Below are 23,839 nucleotides of genomic sequence, written 5' to 3' on the forward strand. Positions count from 1 at the left end.
CCCGGAGTCTAGCTCCATCGATTTCTCCTGTCTTACGTAGACCACGCCACGAGGGCCCCCCTGGGATGTGGGGCTGGCGATCAGTAGTCGTCATGCTTTCTCGAGTAGCATTCAAGTCAGACTAGTGAGTGTAGTTAGTGTAGTTAGTGTAGTTAGTGTGATTTATTTTAGGTGCTTGGGTCTATTTCCGGCCGTGGAAAGCGTGGGGATACACTATTTTACTAGGTATACACATCGAGAGGTAGAGAGGCATCATTCTTCAAAGGCCTCAAACCCATGTGGCAGATATGGAACATCATAACAATTGATACGTTTTGAAAGACATCCCGGGATTTTTGAATTTTTGTTCATTCCAGAGAAATGTTCTCTTGCTTCGCCCGGTGACCAGACATAAGCCGCACATGGCATGCCATGCACAATCCTTGAAATTCGTTATCGCCAGAGTGATATTATCACTACCGTACAAAAACCCCGACCCTCTCGTGCACCTGCAAATATCACACCGAAAAAATGAAACAGAACTTTTGGGTTCATTCCATTTAAGCCTCGGTGGTGACACGGCCCTTGGGGTTGGTGACCTTGACACCGAGAGCCTTGGCCTTGGCGAGGATGTCGACGCGCTTGCGGGAGGAGACGGCGTGGCCGATCCTGTGATATTGTTAGTAGATGTTTCTCAGTGGTAGTTGCGCAGACACAACGTACTCAGCAGCGTAGGTGCGGTTGTGCATCAGGAGGAGCTCGACGTCCTTGGGGTTGTGGACGAGGAAAGCCTTGTGGCCGGAGGGCATCATGTGGCGGGTCTTCTTGTTGGATCCGTAACCGATCTAATTGTTGGTTCGTTAGCGATGGTCCCGCAGATTCTGCATGGGAGGGATGCGTACGGAGGGCATGGCAATCTGGCCCTTGAAGCGGCGGCGGACGCAGTTATCGATACCCTTGGGCTTGCGCCACGAGGCGCCGACGCGCATGAACCGATCACTCTGGTGGCGAGTGAAGCGGTTGGTGCCTGTAGGGGGTCATTGTCAGTCCTTGATTGGATATCCTAAGTCGTCGTCGTTTTTTTCTTTTTCATTTCGAGGTCCGTGAATAAAATCGCCCTTCAACCCAAAAGCGTGTGTCGCCCTGCTGAAAGTCCCCCGCGGTGATGTCAAATTCCTCCTCTGACTCTTTCTGGGCTCTTTATCTCGTTGACGGGTCGAAGGGCGATGCTATCCAGGTGGAAAACGGGGTCGGTCGGGGATCGGTAACATACGCTTCTTCACGATGGGGATGTGCTTCTTTGCGGCGACCATCTTGGGAAACCTGTCAGTATGCGAGTTGAGGACAGCGAAGGAAGAGTAACGGGACTCACTTTGGCGGTGTTGTAGGGTCTCGCCGGGCGTTCGAGAGTTGTCGAGTCGGATTGGAATCAATCTCGAAAACTTCACACTGGCGCGGACGAGTGGGCGGTCCACACTAGTGCGCTTCCAGCATTCTAAGCGAACAAGATATGCTTATGTCATCATAGGGCTCGAGTGGAGTGTGCCCTGCCAAGACTTCCTGTTTGGGATGCCGTAGTCTTGGTATACATGGAAGGACTCTGCTAAAGTATGGCTTTGATTCGATATTCTTGCTAGAAATGTATTTATACCTGCAGGTGAAGGCTCACTTTCTCTCCCTGTCGCTCACCGCTCTTGAGCATCTGCTCTAAAATCTCCAAGTCCGCCAATGCAGCCTCGGGTGACTGTCTCTTCTCAACCGGGCGTCCGTGAACAATGGCTGTGGCAAATTCAGCAACTTCAGGGCCAACTCCCCTGCCATCAAATTCAATGTGGTTCACCACACCATTGACGGTCACATCGTCATCTTTCAATGTCACGACGCCCTTCTCGCAGGCAAATTCAAAGGTGCTATCGCTGAATGGCGATCCCCAGGAGAGAGAAATGATTCCCGTAGCACCAGATCTAGTTTGAGCGACAGCGTCCACTGTATCAACCGGAGGAAGGTAGGCTTGCTGCAACTGGGACTGTGCAGACAAGGTGGTGATATGCTCTGAGCCCAAAATCAGACGAAGCCCAGCAGTCATATGCACTCCTCCATCCAGGAGAAAGCCGCCCTGATACTCCGGCACTTTACGCCAAGCAGTTTCTAGTCAGATGTAAGCATGTTTGCATCCAAGCATTTGGTGAGACATTTCAAAAAACATACGGTAGTACTTATTGTCCTCCTTGACCAAGTTCTGGACATTGACTCGGAAGTGCTTGACTTTGCCCATCTTTCGCACCTGCTCAGCCGCGAACAGATACTTGGTCGTGTACCGAAAGTTCTCGCCGACGGCCCAGAATGTTTTCTTCGTGTCAACATTGGCCCCGTACCACTTGAGGAGTCCTTGGGCAGTCGCAAGGTCCTTGGCGATGGGCTTTTCAGACAAGACATGCTTGCCAGCGAGAAGCGCCTTCTTGATGAATTCGGGTTGAACAAGGATGGGAAGACTATAGGCCGTTAGCTTGATCACTTTTCAGCCGTTTGAAATGCCATAATGTATGACGTACGCAATGATTACAGCGCCAATATCTGGACGAGACAGTAGATCGTCAAACGAGTTGCCAGCTCCAGCGTCCTCCGAATAGAGATCGATACTGGATGTGCCGTTTGCAAGAGTCTGTGCCGATTTAAGAGACCGCGAGTAGATGGCCTTGAGCTCAAAGTTCGGGGCCGCTTGAACAGCAGGCTATACAGCATGTCAGTCGGGTGCGAACTAACAGAGATCATTCTTTACATACAAGATGCTGCTCCTGGGCGAAGAGGCCTGTCGGTTGGTTATTTGGAAATGCTCATGACGTTGTAGATTAGGCACTTACCACTTCCGATGATTGCTACGCCGATAGACATGGTTCAGACGAGGCTCAAAAATGTACAACGAACTTCAGGAGAACTAGAAGACGAGAGATTCAAGATTGTTCAGGATTATTCACTCAGACGTCATGCAGGGACTAGCCTAGAGTGGTGGGGTTAACTGGGGAGTCTACTGGGAACCCGACGTGTCCACCCTCGCCGGGTCTGGGAAGGTCCAACCTACTCCCGAATCTCGGCATCCTCAACTCCACCATATCGGAGGTTCAAGGTGGAAAAGTTGTCCCAGTTCACGTTCCTCTCATACTCTTGTCACTGAAATGAATTTATTGGACCTGTTGATGACCTGCCAAGACATGGTCTCCTAGTTCCAAGATTTGGAGTCAAAAGTCTAGGCCTTTGTTGAATATGCAACACTTGCTGGACTGGCCTCAATCCAGCATATAACTCCTTTACATATGCATCAGTTGTGTACGAACATTGACATAAGTCATGAATGTCATGCCTCAGGCCATCAATATACCATTGGGTGTTCATGCATGACGCAAATTTCACAATGAGCTCCCGGGTGATCTGCATGCAGCTGGATATAAATGTACCTCGTGAATTGACTACATGGCTTTCTTACAGCAACTCTACGATATCTGGAAGCTCTTAGCTTCAAACATTCAAAGACACTGTTCTACTTCCCATGCAGGCGCTAATGTTAATTGCAAGCCGTGGGAAACACTTCTCCATTCCGGGAAACTGTTACCTGCTAATACGAAGCACAAGAAAAACAATCCAGCACAGGTGCCTAGCCCCCCCCATGTATATATCACGCCAATCAAATAAGCCACAACGCAAGCTGGGAATCGAAAAATCAAGGCCTGTCGAATCCAAGACGCCCACCCATATCCATCATGAAAGAGTCCAATCATAGCAGTCATAACGCAGCAAAACAAATCGACGCGACAAGGACCCTCAGTTATTAACCAGAGCCCGTAATCGATCCACACGGGCCATTGCCTGCTCCAGCCTCTCGAGCCGACTCCGCTTCTCGACATCCCGCCGCTCGAGCACCGCAACCCGTTCTTCCAATTTTGCGCGCGCCTTCCGCTCCTGCGCCACCATTTCGTTCGCCTGACTGAACAACTGAACCGTCAACTCCTCCAGCTCCGAGCTCGCCTGCGTGAGCTGCGTCTCGGCCGCCTTGCGCAGTCCCTGCTCGCGTGTCAACGCATCCTGCAGCTCGGAGGTATTGTCGCTGCTGGCTGGGGACGCCACCTGCGGGAGTGGGGTGATGGGCACGGTCGGGGTGGTCGGGACAGGCGCGCTGGTAGCGGCACTGCTGCGGCGGTAGGGAAGCAAGGAGGTGAGAGTTGCGAGGCGGCTCTGTTGCGCTTGCGGGGAGATATGCAACGGTGTCTCGGGGGACACGGGGGTCGGGACTCTGGTCGGTGAGAGGGCGCGGTCTGTGTGGGAGGATGTTGGTGGTTGGGAGGAGCTGCTCCGAGGTGAGGCGTAAGCGGCGTGTGCTGAGCGTAGTCGGTGGACTTCTTCTTCATAGTCGGCGAGTTTGCCGGCTGTTTGGCGTTAGTCAATCTGAATATGGGTCCGCTAGTCTAGTAAGGGTTCTTGATTGGGCTGAAAACGCCGTCTTTCTTTGCTATCTTTGTCGTGTTGTTTGGGTATGGAGATGCGCTTCAAGATCGAGGTATGGTGCACACTTACCAGTAAGCACTGCGCGCTCGTTTAACTCCTGGACTTGTCCCTGTAGCTCCAGGATCCGTTGCTGCACCTCGGAGGGATCATGGCAGTCACCACTGCCGCCACAGGCCGGACAGAGCTTGTTCGAGACATTCGTCATAGCAGTGGGTGATCCGACGAGAGTGGTGGTCGTGAGGGTGGTCGTAGCCGACATGACAACATGGGGAGATTACCCCGACTTTCAGAAGTGAGATCGAGTTGAGAGAAGGACGAGACAAGCACTTGAGGTGCAAAGCAGCCAGCAGATAAGCGGTCAGAATACCGTGGTCGTGAAACACGATTCATTTCCAGCGCCGGGCGAGTTTGTGAAGGGGTTCATCAACTCCATACCTGCGCCACCGGTTTATTTACCCAATGGGCTGGGCTGCCCAGCTCTGCGTGTCTCAGGCCCTGGAATCTTTTTTTCTTTAATTTTTTTTTTTTTAATTCTCATTCTGACATCGAGATTATGTTCATTACCATCATGGCTCCATATTGATCAGATTCACAAAGACCAGACTCTCACGTTCTCTAGTTCTAGCGTCAACATAACAAACCCCCGCCGTGGGAGCAGGCCCCCCCCCTTCCTCCTTCGGGTGACTGACATTCCAACAGACGTCAAATGCACCACAACTTTCACGCTCGTGGATCTTGGACTATTCCGAATTGGCATATGGCTGGGTCTTAGGGCCCTCCACGGCTATTTATACCACCCTTGCTGGAATTATTTCTTGACCAACTGTCTTTGAGGAAAGTATCCCCATACCCCCTTCAAGACACAAGAGTAAGATGAATCGACTACTGATATGCGGGGGAGGACATATGCAAAGTTCAGTAGTTTCCTCACGCCCTCTGTCCTTATTCTCCTTGTCCTAGCAAGGGGTAATTAGGTCCACGACGGGCCTGGCGCTAGCGTGTGTTCTCGACGCTGCGACTCCACAGCGGGAAACCGGTAGGGCACGTACCTTGTCCGGGGTGCATGCTCGTGGAAGCGCCGCGATGTCCTAGAATTTAATTGAGGCGCTCTGCTTTATCCTTGAAACTTGAACGATACTATCGTCCGTAACTTTGAGTCATCTCCCTACCTATTTTTCTTTTCCTGCCAGTTTTGGTCCAGTCACGAGCTCTAATGCTACGGCAAGCAAAATGTCTCTGTGCGAGAGCGATTATCTGTCAATGAAGACTGCATTTCAATCTAGAATAAGGACCAGAAGGGGTTAAATGGATAGTTACATCACTCCTCGGGCGAATGACATGACCGGCTTTAGAATCACGCGGCTTAGGGCACTGAGAGGAGAGGAAAAACGGAAGAGAACATAGAGATTCATTGTCATGTCATGACAGCTGCGTGATCATGTAAATTGCTCATGGTGACTACCTCGTCTCTCATAGACTCGTTCGTATTCGCATCGTTGACCGAGAGGAACCAAAGAGGACCGAGAATCGTGGACAAAGTATTATGACTCCACGCTCCCAGGCCCACAAAAATCCCAAGCACAATAGGTAAGAGGACAAAAGAAGATCACCTAAAGACGATCAGAAAGACAGAGGAAATTAAAGGAAAGGAGAAACGGGTAATCTTCATTTCGCATCGGCTGTAATGATCATGGTCAAATCACTGTAATCACGCATGGGAATAGGAGCTAGATAGCAACGAGGAAGACATAAGATAAACCGCGGAAAGAAACTTTTCAGACTGTCAAATCATCAGGAGCGAGGACTAGATGTAAATCGAAAAATCTAGCTCGAGGGGAAGGAGGAAAGATCATCAGAACAGAGACAAAAGAGGAGTGAAAGTTGAGAAAGAGGTCGGATAGGACAAACACCACCTTCCGTACTCAGCGTGCAATGCAAATACAGGGAGGGCATGGTCCTAGGGTGACACCAGAAGAAAGACTGTGAGTTCCAAAAGGCGTGTGCCGGGGATCAATGGGCGAGATGCATCCTCGAGTTCATTGGCATATCAGAGGCTGTGGTTCGGGTGAAAATTGTGGTGCTTGGAGGGTATCGAGAGATCTATGCACGACCAGCCTGGCCACGACGGTTGCTGCGCTGCTTCGTGCCAACGGTGCTCCATCCATCTTCATCTTCAGCGGGAGCGGGAGCGGCAGCGGAAGGCTCAGCGGCCCTCCAGTTGCCGTTGGCGGACTCCTTGGGAGCCTCTTCGGTAACTGGGCAGCGGCAGGAGTCTTCTCAGCGGCTTCCTCATCAGTAGGCATGGTCTCTTCACCATCAGCCCGTCGCAGAATCTCGAAGTTCTTGGCCCCCTGGGGAGTGTCGACGCCGTCCTTGTTGGAATCGGTGCCAGGGGTCTTGGCCTTGGCCTTCTCCGCCTTCTCAGACTTGGCCTTCTCATCGCTCTCCTTCTTCTGGCGAATAGCAAGCTGGCGCTTTTGCTCAACCTCGCGCTCACGAGCAGCAGTGTCGATCGGACGAGCGGCACCGAAGGGGCTAGCCTTGGAGTCACCGCCGGAAGTGGTCCCGGTGGGTGCATCGGCAACAGTGCGCTTAGCCAGGTTCAGCTTGGGACGAGTAGCGGGAGTAGCGGCAGGATCAGTGTTGTTGGTCTCATTGGCCTGGTCAGGGCGCATTCTAGCGCGCCACTGGTTGTCCATATCAGCAGCGGTAGGGGCGGGAGGAGCGCGCTCCGGGCGCGGGGACGAGATCCTTCATCTTGCGAACGACCCTCACCCCAGGCCGGGGAGGCTCTCCGGAAACCAGAGGAGCCAGGGCCATCATTGTCGCGAGGACGACCACCCTCACGAGCGGGGCCAGCGGAAGGGGAAAGAGGGCCCTTACGCTCCCAGTTGCCAAAGTCACGGAACTTGCCGTCACTCTCGAAGTTGCTGCGACGGCCACCACGGTCGCTGCCAGCATCAGAAGCAGCATCCATGTTGCGGCCAAAGCTGGAACGCTCAGGCATGCGGCGCTCAGGCGGGCCGGGGAGGGGACCGCGGCGGGTCCAGTCGACATCACGGGCTTCAAAGCGAGACTCCTTGGCTGTACAAAATCAATTAGATGATGGGGTTGACAGACAGATTCACGGGGACTCACGAGGCTCTGCGACGCTAGTACGGATGGTACGTCCCTGGAGCGAAGTACCAGACAGATCCAGGGCCTTCTGCAGACCCTCAACCGTCTCGAACTCAACGTAGCCGAAGCCCTTCGGGGCCTTGGTCAACTTGTCTTCCACAATTCGAACGTTTGTGACACCACATCCGGAGAAGAGATCGGAAATATCATCTGCAGTAGCTTCGAATGACAGGTTGCCGACGTGACAGGTGAAGGGAGGCTCGGTGGGAAGGTCGAGGGGCTCGCGGACGGCGTAACCACCGCGCTCAACACGGTCTAAATCACAGATGTCAGATATTGTCTTCCACACAGAAGCCATGTCATTCTTCGGGTTTTGAGTATCACCATACCGGAGAAACCACCACTGCCACCGAAGCCCATGCCGCCGGAGGGGCGGCTAGCACCAAAGCTGGAGGTTGCGGGAGCTGTTCAGCATCAGTCAAATTGTTCCAGACTCGAACTCGGAGAGCACGAGTCGTGTTCAGCGCGAAGAACATACCGGCTACAGAGATTGTCAGCCATGATCAACATGCGTAGCGGGGATTCCTTTGACTTACATGGGAGGGGCATATCCTCCATCTCGTCAGCCCAAGAGCCAAGGCCTTTTCGCAGTTAGTATCGAGATCATTCTGAAGCCTATAGATGTCTGCGACAACTCACTCTCATCAGCCAAGAAGTTCCCGAGGGACATCTTCTGGGCCTTAGACTTAGCGGGCGCTGGTGGGGGAAACTCGTCAGCTGTGCTCAACCACCACGAATGCGCCGAAAAGCAAGAAGTCACTGCTTCCAGCAGCACTCGACTAGAGAAAGAGAAGGCAATGACGAACCCATGATTGCGGTTAAAAGTAGTCAAGAAACGCGCGAGCGGAGTCTTGCGCGCTTCTCACACAGACGGGTTTGAAGAGAGGATAGAGGAGGAAAAAAATTCGGAGACACCCGGTAAAAAGGCCAGGAGTCGGTGTAGGTGGAAGAAAAGGATCAGAAGGATGTTCTGGTCAAGAGTCAGGATAACAGTCCACCGTGGAAAAGTTGGTTAGAGGGGAAGTCGGCAATCGGGACTGCACCAAGCGGCCTTAGTTAATCCGTGATAATTTTTAGTTGAGTGCGCTAGTCCAATCAGAGCCTCTCCCCTTGTATATTCACTTTCCCCCAATCTTTCACCTCTTTTCTACCTTTTCTCGGCTTCGTTTTCGAAGGCGAATTGATATCGAGGCTCTTTTTTCGAGATGAGTTCTGAGCGCTAAGTTCACTTAGGCCTCTTCATGATTTCGAAGTGAGCCATTCTCCTGGTGTTTTGCAACCTTCGGATTTCGTTGCCTTTTTAGTTTGATATTTTAGCTACTACCAATTGGGAGAACCTTTTTAAGGTCTCAATATTACCGAACCATCGGTCATCTAATCTGATAGTTGTGGTTCGCATTCATGCATTTCTGCTGCGTATACTGGCTTGAGAGGATCTTGTACCATCTTGATTCAATAACTTTCCTGCCCTTCCGAGATTGTGGGCTTTCTCTTTCCAATTGCATGATACGTTGGATTTGGTGCTCTAGACGTGGGAAAACTGAGTTTGTGCGATCTTTCTAGCCACACAGGCAAATCGTGACTTGGGGCCTACCTGGCCCCTGCTCAATATATGTTAAGGAATCCTCAGGGCAAAGTACCTACACGAATGTAATAATTGGACCCCGTGACCTTGAAACAATCCCGAGCAGCAATAGAGAATGCTTCTCATGCCTACTTCAGACCACGAAACAAAAAAAAACCTTGAAGAGAATAATAACTATTTCATCCACGGCCATCTCGAGATCATTACATAAACAGTCACATGACCGGTGTCTGCCATCAATCGCTTCGACTCTTCACTCTTGATTAAAGCAATGCTCACGCGTCCCTCAGACCATTAGCAAAATGAGCGGTCAGGAAAGCTCCGGCAATAGTGCCGGAAGCTTCCTCGAGGACTCTTTCTGGGCTTCGGCTAAAGTGGGAGGCCTGACTGGTTAGTCGGCTCTTCTCCAGGCTGAGGTCACCTTCGCGAACGCCATCTCTAATCAGGTTCACAGGAGCTGCGGGTATCATCTACGGAGGAGCTGCTGGTGTCATCAGATCTCGCCATCCACTGGTGCATTCACTGGCCCATGGTATTCACTGGACTGTAGCCGGTTCGGCCTTTTGGTGTATGTCCAATAGGCCACCCTTTTGTGCTTTTGGCACAAGAAACTAATTGTGCATTGAATCTAGTTTTACGAAGTAGTATCGATCATATTTATTTCAATGATCAAGCCTCACCTCAAGAGCGGGCATATGTCAGTGCCCTCTCCGGTGGTATTTCCGGTGCAGTGGTAACCAGGATCATGGGTACTGTTCCTTCCTGAACCATTCCCAATACAGAGTACTCACTTTATGCATAGGAGGCCGTCCACTGCCTGGTCTCATCATATTCTCATTACTTGGCTACTGCGGTCAAAGTGCCTTCAACAGAGTTGATAGATGGCAGATGGAAAAGGCCCAGAACCCGGGAAAGCCGATTCTCCAGCGGATGGCTGAATCCAAATGGATTCCGCTTCGGCATCTGTCAGACGAGGACTACCGGGACATTCTAGGCGAGAAGCTACTGAGCATTGAGGCTGAAATTGCTCTCTTGGACGAGAAGATCCAGGAGCTAGAGAAGACCCGGCCCGCGCCGAAGACTTCTGACCCCGACACCCCTGTCAAATAATGGAGGGTTCGAAACCCTACCCACCATGGCCCTAGTGCTACGCTGCCTCTCGACAAGTTGAGTAATTGGATGCCTAGGCAGTGCACGGACAGTGTCGTGCATAGAGCTTTTTTGACCCCAGTGTGTCAGACTGCGCCTTAACAGGACCACCTAACGTGCACATGTGCACACGTGCACATGTCAACGAGGCCAAATTTTGTACAATTCGTGATACCAAGTGTAATATTATCATCTCTCCTGATTTCCCATACCGTCATTCTGTCAATCTACTCCACCGAATTATTTGCATAAATATAGGGGGTCGAATCAGGGAGCGCCGATCGTAGTCAAGAGAAAAGCTGGCCCCACGTCGGCTCTGCACCGTGAGTTCATCAGGAGGTTCTCTACCCCGAGGGCCTTTGCACACAAAACAGGGCAGGGAAATGGACAATTCAGCGAGCGAAAAGCCAAATGAAAGGGAGCCAGATACCTGAAGAACCCCAAGAAAGTTGACGGCGTACAAAAGATAAGAACGTAGTGACGAATGCCGAGAAAAGCCGGAGGGAGATTAGCGTTCCGCTGGTGATTCTCCGGCGCGTCCGAACCATGAATCTGTCTTTCTCCAAACTCCACGTCGTGAACTTGGCAGCTCCGACATGCTTCAGCTGCACCCTGTCATTCCCTCCGGTGTGTGCGGCTCTAGCTTTTGATATTGCGACTACCGGATTTTGTGGATTTTGTCCACGTCAACAGTTCGCTTTCCCCCCTCCCCCCTCAAAGGTCAAAAGTTGGGATCGACAGTGGAAAGCTTACTCAGTGAACGGAAACAATTGATTTCGATCGTGTGACACTCGATGTCTTGTGAGGTGCTGCTTATTTCAGCTCGACAGATCAGCCTCTGCTGATCGCGACCCGCGATGACCCTTTTCAATCCGACCTCCATTCTCGTGGGATTCCTCCTGCTCTACCTCTCGTCTTTCTTCGTCTTCGCTATCGTTCGCATTGCAACCGGAATATCGATCCAGCGCATCGGATACTTCTCCCTCCGCCGCATCGCTTATACCCCGAAGGAAGGCCTACACATTGAAATCCGCGGTCTCGGGTTCTCGTTACATCCCCCATCCTTTGCGCAGCCGACATGGATCAGTGTTCGGTTGACGGATTTGAAGGTGACGCTAGATACGGCCACGCTGTCTAAGGGAAAGCCTGAGCCATCTCGAGATTTGCTGGGATCACCAGTTTCGAGCAGCCCTTCCCCGAAGACACAGCAGCCTTTGATTCGTCCACCCCGCGGAGCAAAACATGGAGGACCCTGACCCGGATAAAGGAGCGTCTCAAGCGTCTCCACAGACAAATTAATTGGCTTGCTCTAGTCGACCTCAACGCCGTCAATACCACCGTCGCCTTCTCCGATGCCGGTCAGATTCAAGTTGGGTCACTCTCGCTAACCGTGGACACCCGAAGTAAGATGGTGGAACGTGGCAAGCTCTTCCGTCGCAAGAAGGATATGTCTCGTGAACAGCGTCCGGCTGAATGGATCATGAATGTACAAAATGTCCTTCTTGCCGTTGACGGCCGCGACCCGATTGAGATTCTGGATAACGTTGGGGGTGAATCTCCATGGATTGCTATACAAGGATCTTGAAGGACTTCGCGATGCCTCGGTGGCTCTCAAAATTGGACGACTACACGTGCCATACGATGATATCCGATTGCTGATGCAACGCATCAAGTCGTCTCAGAAGGCAACAGAAAAGGGATCCACGAACAACGAGACGGACGACGTGATGTCCTTCGCGGACTTTGTGGAGGAACTGGACAAGCCTGGCAGTCGCAATGATAAAATCGTTCAGACGGTGGCAGATTCAAAGGAGTTTGCAAGCTCTCTTCTTCGTGGTATCCAGGAGATCCAGGTAGCTTTGAGCTTCTTTCGTCTCTCCCGTGGTCTCGAATCCCTTTCCGCTGGCCGAAATCCCGTTTATTTTAACGTCGTTTCACACGAGATTGGTGTCGATCTTCACCGAATGGATCAGAAGGGCCCGGAGCATCGCATGTACTTCCAGCGAAATGACGTTGCTCACCAAGCACTGCTCGCCGCCATCTCCCTTTCTGTCAGCTTGGACGACGACTCCGGAGAGACCGACAACATACTTTACATACCTATGGCCACAACGACCATCAAAACCACACTTCCGGCGAAGACCGTGAGCGCTTTCGAAGAAGCAAATGCAGAAGAGCGCAACTCCAATGTCTTCTTCGCTAATCTCGTCATTACATCACCTTCTCTCGACATGCAGCCCCAGCATGTCTCTCGACTCTTGAAACTGGCACAGACGCGGGCGTCTCATCCTAGGTCGAAGAAGCGGGACAACCACAATCTGATCTCACGTTTGCTGCCAAAGGCAAGCATTAAGCTGTCTGTCCATGAACCGGTTCTTCGATTTGTCTTGCCTATCGAGAAAGACGCTGGCAAATCTGATGACTACAATCTCCTGATCTCTTCCATCTCTTCGATTTCACTTGACATCGAATCCTCTCACTCTTCTGATGGAGGTGCACACTATTCTCTCTCGGCTGTTTATCGAGTGGCGTCCCACAAATTCTATTACCAGACACCCGCGGGTAACAAGCACAATCTGCTGACAACTGAAAACATGGAGCTCAAAGCTCATCTCAATGCGAGCCCGGAATTGTGTGTCATTGCCTCGGGCAGCTTGAACGAGTGCTCAGTACACATGATCAATGGTGATGTCAATCGAGGAATTCGCCAAGTCCTTGAACAATTTCGAACGCATCTGCAGCCGCAAAAGCGGGCTGCAATGCCATTTGAACGCAAGATGAGCCCCTTGCGGCGAATTCCGTCATGGCTACTTCAATTTACATTCGAGTCCACAGGCTTTAGTTTGGAAGTCGCTGGTGTCGACAATTCGGTCTCCGAAATCTCCCGCGGCGTTTCTCTGCAACTGCAATCTTGGACAGCCGAATACAAAGCCCAAAAAACCGAGCACGCTACTGGTAGCATCGCCCGGCGACGTACATCCAGCCATTCCACAATTGGCGACGAGTCACCATTTAGATTCACGCCAACGTCACCTCCGAGAAAAACACAGCGCGGCGCCACAGACGGTCGACGTCTGGCATTCCATGTGCGTGGGTTTGACGGATTCGTCATCGAATCGGATGATTACCTTGAGTCTGAGCCGTTCTTCTCCCTTCCTCGCTTTGAAATCGCATTGAGCACTCAGAGCGATCGAATGGGACCAGTCCTTCATATAACTTCCACTTTCAAGGGTATTTATCTTCAATACTCGTTCTATCGATTCTATTGTTTGGGCGTTGCGATTTCGGTGATTCAAGATGTCCTTACGCCTTCGCCCCAGCATGTCTCGCAGTCTACACCGAAATCCAGAGGCCCCCCGAGCATATCGATGCCTCCACCGCCGCTATCATCTCCCTCTCAAAAGGGGGAGCTGATCACTGCCGATATCAAGGCGACAGTCGTCCAACTCAAGGCCTACCTACCCAATGACCCTCCCATGATGCTCCAGATTTATGGATTAGCTGGTAGCTCCCATCGCCTTTCCACCCCTCACATGAAAGCAAACCTTGTCCGTCTACATGCCGAGGCGCCCAAGCTCAAGGGTGTATGGGCAAGAATCGGAAGCATGAACAATGTAAGGCTTGATTTCCGCAGGATGAAAATGAAGCAGTCCGGCCTATTCACTGAGGAGAGATCCATTGATGTGACAGCTGACTTCATTCGGCTGGGTGTTCCTCACCACATGGTAATGCACCGCATCTTCGATAATTTGATCAACACGTCCAAGGCCTTCAAACAGTTGCACCACCGCTTCAAGAAACGGTGCAGAGATTTCGGATCCGTCCGAGAGCCTGAGGGACCAAAAAATGTGCCCAGAATTTCACTTCGCAGCAAAGCTCTCCTCTTCGACATGGAAGACGATGCTTTCGAATGGAAGCTGGGCCTCATCTATCGGACCGGCTTGATTGAGCAATCCCAGCGCATTGCTCGTGAAGAGGCGTTTTCACTGAAAGCATCAAAGATCAGGGAGTCGGATCAAAAGCGTTCTGCATCAAGACTGCGTGCTAGATCAAGTCACCGAACTCTGCGCAGTGAACGAACGAGCCAAGACACCCGGAGAAGCAGAAGTGCCGATTCGCGACCAAAAGAGGAAAAGCAGCCTCCGCAAAACCATCATGGCCGGGGTCGAAAGTTCCGATATGACACGGAAGGTGCGACCTGCCTGTCTTCAGAATACAAAATTTCCACCGAGACGGCATGGAACCGACTGCAACACCACAACAGTCAGGTTTGGAAGGAGAAGATTGATGCCGCACTTAAGTTCCAGGGAACATCCATCAAGGAGGTGCGCAACCTGTTTTCTGGTGCCGATGAGCCACCCGACGACGCGAAAGAGACGGAGACCATTCTTGCTCTTCCAAATAGACCAGGTCTGATGTCAGTCCTCATCAGTGATCTGAATCTTATTATCGACAAGCCTTCGTTCCCCATTGACGAGCTACCCACATTCCTCAACCACATCGGGAAGGGAATGCCCTTGGATATGAAGTATGGTTTGCTTATTCCGATGAGTTTCAATCTCGAAATGGGCGAAGCCCGAGTAAATCTAAGAGATTATCCTCTGGAACTGCTGCATGTTCCAGCCCTGCGACCTGGACAGTCTCCAAGACTCCCTAGCTGGTCATTACGGACAAACTTTGTCATCGCCGAAGAATTTCGAGACCACGAATCCGCAAGACAAGTGGAAGTGGAACTTGTGCCTTCAGCTGAATTACCAGATAAGTCAAAGACCGATCCTTTCTACATCAAGGTCTGGCGCTCCGTGTCACCGGTCAAGACGTATTCGGATCCCACAATTGAGATCAATACAAGCCTTCCAACGAGTATCTCATGGGGTGTCTCATACCAGCCAGTCATTCAAGACATGATGAAGATCATCGAGGGTTTCACCAAACCAGAAATCGACCCTTCTGAGCGGGTAGGCTTCTGGGATAAGATCCGTCTAAGTTTCCACTCCCGAATCAGGGTTCTTTGGAAGGAGGACGGCGACGTACATCTGCGCCTGAAGGGTTCACGCGATCCATACGTTGTGACAGGATTCGGAAGCGGCTTTGTGATGTGTTGGCGGAGAGATGTCAAATGGGAAATCCATACCAGCGATGACCCTATGGAGTTCATGAGTGTCACCAGTGGCGAGTATGTACTCGCAATACCTGACTACAGCGCAGAAGCTAGATGGGCCAACGAATCGACGTCGGCGGAAGATCTGGACAATAGTTCAGCATCCAGCGAGCAGAAGAATGCGGCTCATTTCAAGAAGGTTATCATGAAGCTTTCAGGTGACGTGAAGTGGTCAACTGGATTGGTCTTTGAACGTGATTTTGATGACGATTCACGGTCCTTCTCATTTCGACCACACTACGATGTCGTTCTTAAAAACCCCAAGTACGTCAACATTGAGAAGCGCAAGAATTACGATGCGTTCCGTGGTTTCCGCAGTGACCATATTCACCTGTCTGTTTCGATCGTTGCGCCTCAATTCCGGAATTGGACTGTCGATGATGTCCAAAAATCGTCAAGCTACAACACCATCCACCTTACTCCTCGCTTCTTCACCCACTTTTTCAACTGGTGGTCCCTCTTCTCCGGCGTTATGTCTCTCCCTGTTCGCCAGGGTCCATTGTTCCCTGGTATCACAAAGACAAGCAAAAAGTTCAATCGACATTTGGCAACTGTCAAATACAAGATCCTGCTTGCCCCTCTGTTTGTGGCCCACATGTACAAGCACAAAGACCGCGAGGACTATTCCGAGAATGCTGTGACTGCTACTGGCCTCAAGGTTCGCCTAGACTCCTTGAAGCTTGACATTCATCAGCGACGTGAAATAATCAAGACCCACACTCGTGGCCGCACAAAGCAAACCCAGACAACTGCGATGCGCATGAATGAGGCTCTGATTGATTTGCAATCTGCCGATTTCCGGGCCGTCTCCGCCACTATTGAAGGCACCTCTGCTGACGATATTGAGAAGAATAGCGATGATATTATCTCCACTTTCCAGAATCCGCTGCCATCTGTTGATCTCTCCCGGTTCACAATCCCGGATCAGAATTTGGATTGGATTGACATGGATGATTTCGTGGAACCTGACTGGATTCTTCCTCAAGAATCAAATCCAAAGACCCAAATTCTGCCTCTTGCTTTCACACCGCGTTTCACCTACTTCCGTCAAACAGACCACGGTGATATAGAGCCGGGGCAGACTGGCTACAGTACCTTTGGGCACGAGCCAACCCACGAATGCGTCATGTCAGAGACCAACGATCCTCGCCGCGTACAGATTGAACTGACCAAGGACCGCCTTGCAATCATTGAGGGCCAAATCCGCAACTATGAGCGAATCATTGGCGAGCAAAAGTTGAAGCTGACAATGGATGTTGACCATGATCCGGCATTGAAAGAACAACATGAGGTCTACCTCCGTCAAATGGAATCCCTGACGAGGCGACGAAAATTCTTGAGCTCTACTCTCAGCCGACTCGAGAGACATTTGGCGCGCGATGAGCGAACTCCACGGACCAACAATCTGGGCGATAACCCGGCTCCTAGCAATGCTTCGTCTCGGACGGGCTTGACGGGCATGGATGGGGAGGATGGTCGAGCTTCCGGAATTGACGGTCTATATTCCTCAGCCGCCGATGACTTTTCAAGCGACTTCAACAATCGTTTCATGATCCACAATGTTCAATTGAAGTGGAACAACTCACTTCGAAACATCATTTTGCGGTATAGCCATCAGGTCAGCCAGCGGCGTGGTTTCGTCTACTACATGTCTCGACGCGCGGTTAAGTTCATTCTCGACATCGTAGACGAGCAGAACAAGATTAAGCGAAAGCACCGCAAGATGTCCAAGACCCAGACTCGCAGTGACAACGATGAAGAGAATGTGGATGACCGTATCGAGCAGCTGCTCAACGACGCCAAGCGCTATGTGAATGCGGATGAGAACGAGCCCTCAGACTCGAATACTCAGACGCCCGAAAACTCGGACGGTTCCAGCGAGAACATCGCGTCAGAATTCACGCCGCAGAATAGCTACTACCTCCGACTCATTGCACCTCAAATCCAGTTCATGAGCGAGAAAAACCGCAGATCCGTCTTACTGGTGGCTGCCAAGGGTATGGAGCTCAAGGTTGTCTCCATTATGGACAAGGAGCGTGTCTCGGACGATGTTAGCGGCTTGGTGCAGCGTCGATTCTCTCTCGAAATGGATGGTGCCCAATTCTTTGTCGCAACGCAGAAAAATCTCATGGCCAACCTACAATTATATGCTGGCAACAAGTACGGCAATGCACCGGGATCCGCGTGGCCTCCTTGGTTGAATCTGGAGGCCATGTTCGACTTTGAGCTCAATCCTTTTGGCTTCTCTCGCATCGTGCAGAAGACCTCCGCCAGTCTCCGTTATGACAAGTATAACAATCTTCGATTGAAATACAACGAGGAAGTCGCCAAGGGCCACCAGGGGCCACACCCGGGCGAGGAATCTCGTATGGATCAGATCAGTGTCGACTTCCCCCACTTCCGAGCCATTTGCGACTCGGCAGAGTACTATTCCATGTACATCATTGTCTTGGACCTTCTACTTTACAGCGAACCACTCGAAAAGATCCGGAACGAACGCCTCGAGAAGATAATGCTCACTTCCGACTTCAGCGACCTTCGCGGTGCTCCAGAAGCCGTGTTTAAGCTTCAATCGCGCATCCGTCAGCTTGAAGAGATCAAGGATTACTTCCAGATCAATGCCAAATACCTGGACAAGCGGGGCTGGGAGGACCGGTTGGTTCTCGAGCGCGATCTCTCTCAATGCGAGGATGAGTTGTTCTTCATGATGAAGGCGATCACTACTTCCCAGCGTCGTGCTGACCCCAGCTCGTCCACGAATGGGGTGTTGCGCTGGAGCATTTCTGCGAGCGAAGTTGTTTGGCATTTGATGAAGGAAGCATCGGCGCCATTGGTTGAGTTCCAACTCAAGAATGCTCAGTATGAACGTAGAGATAATACTGATGGCTCCAATCACAACTTTGTAGCCATTGAACGTATCAATGGCTTGAACTTGCTTCCAGAGGCTATATACCCTCAGATCATCTCGCCGTATGAAGAGCAGCGAGCTTTGGACGACTTCATGCTTCGAGTAAAGTGGCACATGCTCGAAGCTGTGGCTGGAATTCCTGTCGTTGACAACTTTGAGGTGTCATTGTTCCCACTTAAGATCCAGCTCGAACGTGAGCTTGGCCAAAGGCTCTTCGAGTACATCTTCCCGAACATGGGCTCCGGCGCATTCGAAAGTGGCGGCTTCTCGCCTTTCATGATCAAGAACATGAAGCCGCTCGAGGATGGTGGCGATGGCGAAGACAGTGATGATGATGGCTCGAACAACCCGTCACTGGCTCAGTCCATCACTACTGATGATGACAGTGTGTTGATGGATGACATGCAAGGGTCCAAGGGTCCGGCCTCCATCGAGTTGAGACTGCAGCCAACTTTGTCCCTCTCTGAAGAGGGCAGGTCTAGTCGACGCCCGAGTCAGCTCAGGGGCCTTGCCATGACGCCCATCCAGAGAAGTAATACTGCTCTATTGGGGGTCTCGGACAGCACTCGACAACTACCCCGTCCAGCAACCACCGGTGGTCTCTCGAAAAAGAAATCCGCAGACAGTCTACGCATGCTGGGAAGGCAGCCTACCGAAAGATCTTTGTCTGCCCACAGTACAAGTGCTGGTGAAGAAAAGAAGAAGTTTAGCCTAGGCAAGGGCTCCCGACACACCAAATCCAAGGAACCTACAGACGACCTTTCACAGATGATGTCCCGTGCCTCCAACTACATGACTTTGGCACGGGTCAAGGTACATGACGTGGTTCTGTGCATGAGCTACAAGGGCAAAGGTGAACACAATTTGGAAGACCTTCACAACTTCGTCTTCCGCCTGCCAGTCCTCGAATACAGCAATAAGACATGGTCAAACCTGGATCTTGCTCTGCGCCTCAAAAAGGATGTGATCAAAGCCCTCATCTCCCACGCACCTGCCATTCTCGGCAACAAATTTTCGCACCACCGTCCTACCAAGCAACAACAGAGGAAGTTCCGCGAGCTTGCATCGTCGTCGCAACTCCTTCCCAACGCCAACAGCATTCCGAATCCCCAGCAGAGCCAGGCTTCCATTTTGACAGGTTTCGACTCTAACAGCGAGTACTCGCCGTCGCCTTCACGAAAGTCATTACAGTCGGACGCTTCACCGTTGGCGAGATCAACGTCTCTGAACTCGGATACACGTGACGAACCTGATCCGGACCCTCGTGGCGACTCTCGATCCGCCAGTGAAGTGGACGTGGATTCTCGATGGGAGGAGTCACGCCGATTTGTCAATACCAATGCTCCCCGACCCATGACTTCCGGCCAATCCGTGACGTCGGTCCAAGCTAATGGGGCTGAACAAGATGACAGGTAAACATGATCTACTCTCCTCAGCATTCATCAGCATCGAAGCTAACATTCCCTTTCAGTAACAAAAGGACCATCCGCAGCTTCGGCCGGAGATTAATGTCTCGAAAGTGATCACCGCCCACCAATTCCCAAAACCATCTACCTCATTTTAATCTTTTTATCCTCAATCGGGTTTGAAGAACCCCCCTCTGTGACCTCCACCCCCGGGTCACGTCCTCTGTAAAGCACCTTTTGTTTGCGATTTGTCTCCAGGCCCCGTGACTTCTCCAAGATACCCTCTATGTGCCAGCGGGTCCGTAAATAGGCGTTGAAATCTGACTTTGTTACTTGTGCTCGGGTCTTGGGAAGGTGGAGAAAGAGGACATTGTATTTCGGTTGGGTCTGCATACAAAGAGGGAGTGGCGGCCTTTTTTTCTCCTGATTTATTACATCTTTCAAATATCTTTTTTTCACCGTCTTGACGGAGTATGAAAAATTCTGCTTACCCCGTAATGAACGCCGTAAGATGTCTGTCCAGACTTTACAAGTGATGGGACTGCAAAACGGATCGCTCGGTCCGGCTGTTGGTCTCGGCCTCTCGACCCGTATGCCCAGATATAGTCGGAGACTTTGGGGCCGACTCCGCCGAGAGTACACACAACCCTTGAGCATGCCGGCCCTTGCCGTTATCCGCTGAGTCAGGTGTGATGCCATTGCCAGATCCCATTTCATTCCCAGCGGCTGTACTTCCCTGCTGAACTATACGATGAATCGTGTTGTCGTAGACCAGAATGGAGGAATCACTCCCTACGAACTTCGACTGCTTTGATAGCCACCTCCATTCTTATCAGCACCTGTGAGATGATGGCCGTGCGGTGGTCACACGTCATCGAGCATTGGTTGTCCAAGTCAATATAACATGGGCTGAGGACGAGTACATGGATCTGCGCGCCTCCAGAAAGCCTCGGGTCATCTTCAGCTTTGGCGATGATCGGTAACTTGTTTATCCGCTTATTCATCCACGAAAAGTCATCTCAGAGCTGACGACGGTTATGCGCATAAACCCAAAGTCGCTAGATCGGGTGACTAGATCGGGTGGTCGGCAACGATTCTTTGGCTGGAATCGGCGACCGAGTTGCTTCGGAGTTCCACGTCTTTCAATCCCGATTTCCTGGTTGAATCATGTACCGAATTAACCGTTGCACTTGCCTATTTGGGAGAAAGGGGATCAAGCGTTCATGCTTCATCCAAGGACACTTTTGAGTTGAGTCGGAACTGCGTTATCATACAATATGCGCCTTTCCGTGTTGGACTTTGCCAATACCTGTGTGGCATGCCAAGTTATCAGTGCCGGATCTAATAGGCAGTGCACATTTGGTCCGGCCATCTGAGCACCCTTTTGGCATCATTGCGTCTCCTTGAAACAAGAGCTGGGGCCGAGATATTACCAAGGAATCAAGTCACTACCTAAGATCATTGGGACTATAGAGTGAATCAACAGAGCCGGGGAAAGGGGGAAATAAACAACCACAAAGAATCAAGTTGAGGCAGGATGACATCACGAGGTTCACCTTACGTCAGGTACCTGACCACGCCCACATTTGTAAGGGCACTGATATACCGGTGCACCCCATCGTTTCCGGCATTAGCCAAAAAAAAACTAGTTCAGTAGTCCCTGATCGTCTCGCTCTTCTTTAATCCTTTAATTTTCTGGACTCCCATTCCACTAGTTGCCTTTGACTTGTCAGACCCGTCATGTCCTGAAATCCCTCACCGGAACTGCGCCTAGATCTTTCAAACCCTCGAACTGGACCCTGCTCCTCTGAGATTTTCCCCCACAAGTCGCCTTGCCCATCCCGATGGAAGAAGGAACCGGCCCTCTGCCCTCCGAGCCCCCTCCGCTCCCGTACTCGCTGCGCACGCGAAAGAAGGCCATCGCGATCTTTTGGACCATCTTCGTTATCGATACGATGGGCCAGCCCCTGATCTTGTACTGGACGCTATGGTACCTCACCGATCTATCGCACAACTTGGGTATGCCCTGACCACATCTTCACCGTGGGTTCATACGTTCAATTGCTGATCAAGCCACCAAAGTCTTTTCGATCGTGACCGCGTGTTTGGGGGGTGTCTCGGTCTTTGAATACTTCTATCGTCTCTACAACCTGTTCCGCAAGGACTCCCGCGCCCGGCCGCTGAACGCAAAGAAATCACGGGTAAGATGCGGATTTTTCGAGCTACCATGGTCGCTTTACTGATCGCTGCTAGCTGGATTTTTTCCACTGGAATTTCACCATTGTTTGGCTCTTCCTGGCTGTTGAGCTCATCGTGTAAGCCCAAGTCGCAATTGTGTCCGAGCCGTGGTGCATATGTTTACAACCATTCAGTGGAACCGTTCCTACGGAACCCTATGTCCGCCTTGTCGCCATGATCCTACCGACCGTCATGTTCTACTTCGGAATCGTCCACCTTTCCCTTGACATCCTGCGCGTGGCCGGCTTCAAAGCGCCCTTCCGAATCTCCTCGACTCCCAAAGGCTCCGCCATGCCAACCGCACTATATGCGCTGATCGAAGACGTAGTGGCAGTCGACGGCGGAGGCGGTCAGATCTACCGGTACGCGCTGCGCATACGATACCTGTCTAGTCCTTACTTCCGACGGATGCTGTTCGAGATGAATTGTTTCTGGAGCGGAGGCTCCATCATTTTCGCCGCGGCCATCACAGCTGTGATCTTCACTGTCTCTGAACCTGTGGCCTTTACGGTGAGTATTATTGCATGTTCGTACCAGGATTTGAATCAAACTGACGTCATATGCATAGCTGGGCTGGACCCTCCCTTTTGCCTGGGCCGGCGTTTGGACGTTGATCACCATCCCTTGGGTCCAGAGTGACCTCCGCCGTGAGAAAAAGGCCTGGGCCGAGAATCGTGGCCAGGGTGGTATTCTCTGGGTCGACGATATTGCGGCGCCTACTGCGCGTACTCGTTTCGCGTCCGTGCAGGAACGCTTTACCCCGTGGATGCGTGACAAGCACAGTGCACCTTCTACACCCTCAGCTGATGGCGCGGATACCGCGTCTCACGGCCCCGAGGGCACCGCCAACGTGACCGATAGCGTTTCCCACGACCTTGAACACATGCCGGACGGCGTGGACAGCTTGAACAAGGAACAGAATGAGGGCAACGACTCGGAATCGAAAGGAAACTAATATGTACAGTTGATGACTTGATGATCCACCTTGCAGAGTTTATTTGAACATTTGGATGACTCCATCTGATTTGCGAATTAGATTTCCGGTTTAGCATTGGCATTAGCGATGTCTTAATTTGTTTTTTTTCTCGGCTGTGTTAAGTATATAGATACCCTCTGGCAAGCGTGATTGTATATCTTTTCACATCCTCCATAATGTTTGAGCGACGAAGACGAAGCAAATCAGGTATTGCTATTAGCAGACGAACCCCATGGGTGCTACTTGAATCATTCGACGAGTCTTTGGCCTGTATATAATCTCAGAATGTAAATGAAGCAATCCTGTCCCAGCACACAACGCCTGATTCACACAGTCTCCGATTCAAGTCCATGGTTGACAATCGATTTAGACTAATCTTGGTAAAGTCTTGTTGACAATGAATCCCCATTTTGATGCCACTTCGGACGTATATTCCCCGAGGCTGAGAAGTGAAGTACGGCCATGTAAGGCTCAAGTTGTATACTTCCTCCAATGGCGGTGGAATGGACGAGGCAGAAGCCGGATAGACGAATCATTAGTCGTACAACATGTATGAGATTTGGAATAGCTAAACTTTCATGGATAGCCAGGCCTGCTAGTTGCAGTTTTAGGCCTGATTTCCAAGGCGCACAAAGTCAACAGACACGTGATTTCCCGCGCTCGGAAAGTGAAATTCAAGTGACGCGAGTTCGAAGCACACTTTTCACTTTTTAAATTCCATCTCTGCCAGTCCTTTTTACCCCCTGAAACCCCTCTTCGCCTT

At 51.3% G+C, this 23,839-nt stretch overlaps 7 protein-coding genes across 7 annotated transcripts; 3 read left to right on the top strand and 4 right to left on the bottom strand.

Moving 5' to 3' along the window:
- Nucleotides 1–539: 539 nt before the first annotated feature.
- On the bottom strand, nucleotides 540–1,292 carry N7477_003533 (60S ribosomal protein eL32; the record flags this gene model as incomplete). The annotated part of the gene is made up of 4 exons (XM_056965196.1): nucleotides 540–648; nucleotides 703–824; nucleotides 882–1,006; nucleotides 1,253–1,292. 4 exons carry the CDS (start codon nucleotides 1,290–1,292, stop codon nucleotides 540–542), a joined length of 396 nt encoding a protein of 131 aa, XP_056825149.1.
- A 332-nt stretch (nucleotides 1,293–1,624) lies between these two features.
- Nucleotides 1,625–2,871, bottom strand: N7477_003534 (Gfo/Idh/MocA family protein; the record flags this gene model as incomplete). Its single annotated transcript, XM_056965197.1, has 5 exons — nucleotides 1,625–2,031; nucleotides 2,188–2,471; nucleotides 2,532–2,710; nucleotides 2,763–2,788; nucleotides 2,841–2,871. 5 exons carry the CDS (start codon nucleotides 2,869–2,871, stop codon nucleotides 1,625–1,627), a joined length of 927 nt encoding a protein of 308 aa, XP_056825150.1.
- Nucleotides 2,872–3,795: 924 nt separating this feature from the next.
- N7477_003535 (uncharacterized protein) lies at nucleotides 3,796–4,735 on the bottom strand (the record flags this gene model as incomplete). Its single annotated transcript, XM_056965198.1, has 2 exons — nucleotides 3,796–4,397; nucleotides 4,546–4,735. The coding sequence occupies 2 exons, from the start codon at nucleotides 4,733–4,735 to the stop codon at nucleotides 3,796–3,798; spliced, it is 792 nt and encodes a 263-aa protein (XP_056825151.1).
- Nucleotides 4,736–6,576: 1,841 nt separating this feature from the next.
- On the bottom strand, nucleotides 6,577–8,323 carry N7477_003536 (translation initiation factor 4B; the record flags this gene model as incomplete). Its single annotated transcript, XM_056965199.1, has 8 exons — nucleotides 6,577–6,731; nucleotides 6,791–7,163; nucleotides 7,214–7,560; nucleotides 7,615–7,908; nucleotides 7,983–8,057; nucleotides 8,105–8,134; nucleotides 8,190–8,234; nucleotides 8,293–8,323. The coding sequence occupies 8 exons, from the start codon at nucleotides 8,321–8,323 to the stop codon at nucleotides 6,577–6,579; spliced, it is 1,350 nt and encodes a 449-aa protein (XP_056825152.1).
- A 1,217-nt stretch (nucleotides 8,324–9,540) lies between these two features.
- N7477_003537 (uncharacterized protein) lies at nucleotides 9,541–10,348 on the top strand (the record flags this gene model as incomplete). The annotated part of the gene is made up of 4 exons (XM_056965200.1): nucleotides 9,541–9,628; nucleotides 9,693–9,806; nucleotides 9,871–9,987; nucleotides 10,041–10,348. 4 exons carry the CDS (start codon nucleotides 9,541–9,543, stop codon nucleotides 10,346–10,348), a joined length of 627 nt encoding a protein of 208 aa, XP_056825153.1.
- Nucleotides 10,349–11,244: 896 nt separating this feature from the next.
- On the top strand, nucleotides 11,245–19,872 carry N7477_003538 (FMP27 family protein; the record flags this gene model as incomplete). The annotated part of the gene is given in 3 exon segments (XM_056965201.1): nucleotides 11,245–11,565; nucleotides 11,577–11,937; nucleotides 11,975–19,872. The coding sequence occupies 3 exon segments, from the start codon at nucleotides 11,245–11,247 to the stop codon at nucleotides 19,870–19,872; spliced, it is 8,580 nt and encodes a 2,859-aa protein (XP_056825154.1).
- A 1,834-nt stretch (nucleotides 19,873–21,706) lies between these two features.
- On the top strand, nucleotides 21,707–23,055 carry N7477_003539 (uncharacterized protein; the record flags this gene model as incomplete). The annotated part of the gene is made up of 5 exons (XM_056965202.1): nucleotides 21,707–21,881; nucleotides 21,936–22,063; nucleotides 22,116–22,177; nucleotides 22,235–22,610; nucleotides 22,669–23,055. The coding sequence occupies 5 exons, from the start codon at nucleotides 21,707–21,709 to the stop codon at nucleotides 23,053–23,055; spliced, it is 1,128 nt and encodes a 375-aa protein (XP_056825155.1).
- Nucleotides 23,056–23,839: the final 784 nt, after the last annotated feature.

The sequence above is a fragment of the Penicillium maclennaniae genome, assembly GCF_028827695.1.
Source record: "Penicillium maclennaniae strain IBT 15551 chromosome Unknown utg000003l:1.0-5670915.0:1.0-5674809.0, whole genome shotgun sequence".
In the NCBI taxonomy this organism is placed as follows: Eukaryota; Fungi; Ascomycota; class Eurotiomycetes; order Eurotiales; family Aspergillaceae; genus Penicillium; species Penicillium maclennaniae.